We start from the raw sequence: 6000 nt of genomic DNA, 5'->3' as shown, positions 1-6000 counted from the left end.
CATGCAACTCATTTTCCATACTCAGGTGTGGGGATCTTGAGCCACGTTGTCCTGGAATGTCTATGGGTGTCAGGAGCAAGCAACTCATGTCTCTCTGTATTTGCAACTTGTAGGTCAGCAAAGAAGAGCCTGGAATGCAGCCTGTTTGCTGCTCAGCAGCAGATATGTCAGCTGGAGAAGACCAGGAAGCATCTGGAGGCCCAAGTGGTCACAGTTATAGAGGCCAAGGAGGTGGTAGAAGGTGAGAACCTCGTGTGCTTTGTTAGTGGTGCCGCCCCTGCCTAGAGAAGCTGCTGTAAAGCCGCCTCTGTCCACAGGGCTTCTGAGGAGTGGTGGGGCTAGGGGCACTGAAAGGGCCTGAGGTCAGGAAAGCCAGTAAAGACTCTGACTCTTGCTGTTGATCTTGATTGCAGGACAAGTGAAGTGCCTGCAACATGAGCTGGAAGCAGAGAGAGCTGTCAGGAGGCAGGAACAGGAAGACACAGCTCAACAGCTCTTGCAGGCAGAGCAGCAGCATCACGAAAGCCTCAGGCTTCAGGGAGCTGCTCAGCAACTGCAAATAAACAAGCTCCTGCAAGACCTGGTAGGGAGCAATATGCTTCTGAAAGTCCAAACCGGTGCTGTGGGTTGGTTTAGCACAAGCAGAGCCACTGGGTGGGTGTGAAAGGGCAGCAATCCTCTGCCAGAGGCCTCCTGCTGCTGGGCTGGGCAGCAGAGCCAGCGGCTCGGACCTGGAGCCACCTGAAGGCCCCAAGGATGGTGCTGGGACAGTAAATGCAGCCAGGGCTTCAGTGAGGGCATAAGACAAGTTCCAGAGCAGGTTGGGCAGTGCCCAGCCAAAGCGTGGCAGCCCAGGGCAGGATCATCCCCGAGTCCCACCTGCCACGTGGGGCAGATGCCAATGTGGAGCAGGTGCCAACGTGGAGCACATGCCAACAGTGCTGCTGGCTGCAAGCCTGGGAACTTGGTTCCTTTCTTGCTGTGCTTCCATGGTGGACAGATGGATCAGCTTTGGGCTGGAAGAAAATGGAACAGGTCCCTTGTGCCCAGTCCTTTGGTACTTGTTCCTGGGCCATCAGAGAGGGGAAGGTGACCCCTCCTTTTCTGAGTGGTTGGACTCAATGCTTGAGAAGGTCTTTCCCAAGAGAAATGATTCCACAAGTCTGTGATTCTTGCACCTGCTCTGCCTAGTTTTAAATTCCCTGAAAGAACATGGTTTCTGGAGGGCAGAAAGCCAGTGCTGTCGTCTTTTATGGTTGGGATTGTGGGATGGATGAAGCTTCATATTTTTCACGAAGGAGCTTGCCTGGGACTTCATCTTGCAAATTTCTTCTCCCCTCCTCAGGCAAGTGAGCACAAACGGCACCGTGCCGAGATGCAGGAGACATTGGAGCAATGGGAAAAGGAGAAGGCAGAGAGAGAGCAGAAGCACAAGAAGGTGCTGTTTGAGATGAGGCAGAGAATTGCCACGCTGCAGGCCCAAGAAGAAGAAGAACAAACTAGATTTGAAAAAGCCAAGCGAGAGGTAATGATTGTGAAAGGAGAACTGGTGTGATATTTTGCAAGGCTGGAGCTATGAGAGATGGCAGGATATGGGGCTGTGTGGAGCATGCCCTCCGTGTCTTCCACATTGAATCTGGGCAGGTGAAAGGTGAACGGGGCCATCTTTGGGACTAGGAATGAGCCCCCTCATCATAGGAAGCCAGACAGAAACATCAGCTTTCAGCTGAGACTTTTGTGCTGCTCTTGTGTTCTATTTTTCCAAGAGCTGTTGGAATCTTCACTGTTCTCTTCAAGGTTCTCTTACCACTCCCGTTTTGCTGTGTACTGGTAGGTGTTCATCGCTAAAGGGAGTTTGTAGGACATTTCTTTTACAGGCACAGGGAGGGCGGCGTAGGAATGCTGACAAGGGAAAAATCATTTTAAAGACTTGTCTGGAGTATTTCTGAAGAGTAACCCAGCAATGTTTTCCGGGCTGTGTTTTCAGACACTTGCTGGGAAGCTGTGTCTCCCCCGGGGCAGACAGTGGCCCAGGGGAGCAGCAGCCCAGTGCTCGGAGGGCACGTGAGCCCATCAGACTTTGCCTCTTGCCACACAGATGTTGCAGGAGAAGTGTGAAGGCCTCTGCTCTTTCTTTCTGAGCAGGTCCTGTTGGAAGAGCAGAATGAGAAGACTGCTTTATCAGAGGCACTCCTCCAAACTCAGGGAGAGCTCAGCCAAGCCTGCCAGCAGGTCCAGCAGCTCAGGCAGGAGGTGAAAAAGCAGCAAGAGAAGGGGCAGGTAAGTCTGATGAGGCAGGGACTCAGAGGGCAGGGCAGAGACAAGGGCACAAAAGGCAGCTCCTGGGACTGAGGAGGCAAGGGCTGCTTCAGGCCCTGGGAGCACAGAGCCTGGAAAGCTCCAGAGCTCAGCCCCAGGAAGGAAGGCATGAAGTGGAAGTTGAGCTGGGTAGAGAAGCCAAAAGAAGTAGCTGAAGGAATGGGATTTTGAGGCAGCAAGTGGGAAAAGCTGAGCCTGAGGAAAGGTCTCAGGAAGTTGCTCTGCATTTTGTTGCCAGACCATCAAGGCAGAGCTGCAAGCTGAGCTGCAGGAGGCTCAGAATGAAATCCAGGCAGTGCAGAGGAGGCACCAGGAAGAAATACAAGGCATTAAAGCAGAAATGAATGTTCTCCTTGAGCAGAGGGAGGCTCTACAAAAGCAGGTGAGTGCAACAGCAGAGGCACTGCCGTCATCCAGCAAGGGATCTGTGCCCTTCTTGCTTTTCCATGGCAGAGCAGCAGCTGATAGGGGCTGCCTTGTGCGGATCCCTGGGGGCTGCCTTGTGCTCTGGGGGCTCCCTGGCAGCTGCTCTGAAGGACACTCAGTGCTCTTCTGAATCTCAGCTGCTGCCCTGGGCAGCTGGGCTAGTCCTCTGGGCTGTTGGCCACCAACCATCAGCATGGATTCCTGCTGGCCTCCTCTTGCTAACCTTGGTTTGGGAGGTGCTTTTTCAGTTGCCCTTGGCGGGCCACTCTAGAGATTGAAACACGTTGTCCTTATGCATTGTGAATCTGGTGCTCTCAGGAGAGGGAGCAATGGAAAGTTGTCCTTTCCCTTTCCTCACAGCCTCTGCTGTGGCTGACAGTGACAGGCTGTGGCTGTAGCCTCTGACTGCTTTGTTCTGTTTGACTGCAGGTGGGAGAGTTGACATCCCAGCTGGCAGCCTCCCGAGAGTCCCAGGAAAGAATTGTCCAGAGAGCCCAGCACGACGTGAGTGAGGCTCAGGAAAAGTCAAGGCAGAAGTTGTTGGAGGTTGAGCATGTCCAGAAGATGCTGGAGGAGGCAGAACATCAGAACAAGAAGCTACAAGTGCACCTGCAGAACATGGAGAGGGAAAGGAGTCATTGGGAAGAAGCTGCAGAGCAGAATTCAGAATTGCAGGCTTCTGTGAATGCCCTGGAGAGTGAAAAAGCCAGGTAAATGAAAGCCTGTGGGACTCTGCATTGTGGTGAATGGATTCCCTCTTTGCCATCTTTGCACCTGCCAGGGGCTCTGGCAGCATTTCTGACATGGCAGATTCTGAACTGTCCGTACAGACACATCTCATTGTCTGGATGTTGTGTTTCCTTTTCTTTTCCTTTAAGCCTTCAGTTGGAGTTTTTCTGAAGACCAAGGCTTATGGGGTGGCTCTTTCCCTCTGAGGAATGTTGTGGTGTTAGGTTAGGTGGGTGTGTTAACACTGCCCAAGCTGCAGTGGAAGGAGCTACATACATCCATCAGCTCCACCTTGGCTCCTGTAACTTGCAGCCTTTGGGATCTGGATCAGCCTGGCATCTGATACCTTTGCTGGGCAGAACAATCTTAAGGCCCTGATTGCTGACCTAGGCCAGATTGTCCTCAGAGGTACCCAAGAAACCAGAATGTCTCTGATGCATTGCCTCTCATGAAATGCTCCCCAGTGCCAGGAGGCGGTCAAGCAGGGTCCCTGACACCCTCCACAGTCACGGGCATTACTGGCTGTGCAAGGAATGCAAGAAAAAGTCCAAGGCTAGGGGGCTCCTCCAGCTGATCAAGTCCTGCCAGTCTTCAGTGCCATCGGATTCTTCTTCCAAGAAGAAGACAAAGGAAAGGCAAGGCACTCTTGCTTGCCTGGAGGTTTCTGCGTCTTCCATCAGGTTGTGCTTCAAGCCTCCATTGCCACTCCTGCCTTCGGCCTTTGTTCCTCCAGCTGAAAGTTGGATGTGTGCTGGTAAATCTTAGGGAACTTCCCAGAGATCCCCTGGCTGCAGGGTGCTGCTCCTCCTACCTGGACATACAAGATGGGGGAAGGAAAGGTCTCTTCCATGTTGACCAAAGCCTTGGAGCATGGTTAGTCAGAAGAATGTTGTTCATTTCCCATAATATCTTCATTGCAAAACTTTGTTAGGTTTGTGCTCACATTCCCATCTCAAAAAGAAGGTCAGGCATGAAGGCAGGAACTCCCTGTTCTTTCAGGAATAAAGGCAGAGTGGGCACATGCAGGGGGAACAATCAGCCAAATTGTTTAGACAAACATTATCCTACAGAGCAGGTTTTCCCTGTGGTGATGGTAGTACTAAGAATTCATGGCATGTGATATCATGTAATGAGTTGCACGCTTCCCTTTTAGGCTGATTCTGTCTCTGGAGGAAAAGAACCTGTGCCTCAGAACACTGGAGGAAAAGAACCTGGCACTGAACACTGAGGTGTCTCTGCTTCGTTCTGGGCTTCAGGAGACCCAGCAGCTCTTTTCTAAACAGAGAAGAGAGCTGCAGGAGTTCAACACCCAGGTAAGCAGTGCACTGGCATCCTCTTCTCCAGGGACACACAACACCACCTTCGCCTTGGAGGCCACAACCTCCTTCCCCTCCTAGCAGCGTCCACTGCTGCCGTGTTCTGCCTTGTGCTGCTGCTGCTGCACCCTGAAGCCAAGGCTGCTTGTGGTGTGTGCTGCCAATGTCTTCCCCCATTTTCTGGCCTGGTCCCAGCAGGAAATGTGGGAGGAGAAGCAGCTGCAGACTCCTTTGGAGCTTCTCTGTCCATCTGTTAGCAGTATTGTCCCAGATAGTGTTGGTGCCTGTTCTAGGCCCTGAACAATGTAGGGACACAGACATGGCTATGGCAGGCTGGGGACAGCACTTCCACCACAGCCAGTTCAGCCGGTGTTCAGAGCTGCAGCCCCGAGGATGCCCATTGCCTCCCTTTCCCTGTTTTCTCTCCATTTGTCTCCATTGGAGTCCTTGCTTCTGGGCCTTCTGTTTCCTGTGTGTTTTTACCTGAAGTCATCTCTCCTTTCTTGCTCTCCCTACTGCCCACTCTGAGCCTCAGGAGCAGCGCTGTCCCTGAGGCTCTGTGCATCCATCTTCCAGACCCGGGCCCAGCTGCATGCAGTGATGGAGAAGGCAGTTCATGAGGCAACTCAAGAGAAGCAGCTGCTGGAAACTGAGCTGTCTGAGCTGCATGTGAGGCTCCAGAGCTCTGAGGGGAGAGCAGAGGCCATGGCCATACAGTGTAAGGCTGTGGAGATGCAGCTGAAGAAGACACAGGCTCAGATGGAGAATCTCAGGGCCCTCAATCAGGAGCTGCAGATACAGTTGGAGTACAGTGAGCAAGGTACAGCTTCTGCTCTCCCACTCATTGCCCCAACTTGTCCTGACAGCAGGGAACTCTGATCCCATGGAAAGGAAAAGAGCAGTGCCCAGAGATGGCAGAGGGGAAAAACAACCAGCAGGAAATTTATCCATCCTGGTGCCAGTGAAAGCTTTTTCTCAAGAAAGATGCTGTGGCTGATCCCATGCACAGCTGGTGCCTTTCAGGTGCCCTGTGTGTGCTAAGGAGCTGTAGCTGGATGCCTCAGCTCCATTCCCCCAAACTCCAGGCCCTGCCAGAGCCTCCAGGCTATTGGCCTGTCTGGAGCAGGGATGCACAGGTGTTCCTGCTCCTTTGTCTCTCTTGGATTGCTCACTCTGCACAAGCCCAAGAGGAAACACTCTTTCCTATTCC

The 6000-nt window shown here is 52.7% G+C and overlaps 1 protein-coding gene across 1 annotated transcript; it reads left to right on the top strand.

Annotated features, from left to right (window-relative positions):
• The first annotated feature begins 410 nt into the window (after positions 1 to 410).
• On the top strand, positions 411 to 4871 carry LOC136370379 (centrosome-associated protein CEP250-like). The gene is made up of 7 exons (XM_066333746.1): positions 411 to 583; positions 1346 to 1525; positions 2146 to 2280; positions 2558 to 2701; positions 3175 to 3455; positions 3939 to 4109; positions 4628 to 4871. Exons 2-7 carry the CDS (start codon positions 1376 to 1378, stop codon positions 4869 to 4871), a joined length of 1125 nt encoding a protein of 374 aa, XP_066189843.1. The 5' UTR covers positions 411 to 583; positions 1346 to 1375.
• Positions 4872 to 6000: the final 1129 nt, after the last annotated feature.

Source organism: Sylvia atricapilla, chromosome 21 (assembly GCF_009819655.1).
Source record: "Sylvia atricapilla isolate bSylAtr1 chromosome 21, bSylAtr1.pri, whole genome shotgun sequence".
NCBI classification, from domain to species: Eukaryota; Metazoa; Chordata; class Aves; order Passeriformes; family Sylviidae; genus Sylvia; species Sylvia atricapilla.
Note: the sequence above shows the minus strand (reverse complement) of the source record. Positions and strands in the feature narration are given on the sequence as shown.

What these genes read in the sequence shown, in the direction of transcription:
- LOC136370379 (XM_066333746.1), top strand. Translation starts at nt 1,376, where the DNA reads ATGCAGGAGACATTGGAGCAATGGGAAAAGGAGAAGGCAGAGAGAGAG. An exon ending in CTGGAGAGTGAAAAAGCCAG is followed by an intron (nt 3,456 to 3,938) that starts GTAAATGAAAGC and finishes AATGCTCCCCAG; the next exon opens with TGCCAGGAGGCGGTCAAGCA. An exon ending in AAGAAGAAGACAAAGGAAAG is followed by an intron (nt 4,110 to 4,627) that starts GCAAGGCACTCT and finishes CTTCCCTTTTAG; the next exon opens with GCTGATTCTGTCTCTGGAGG.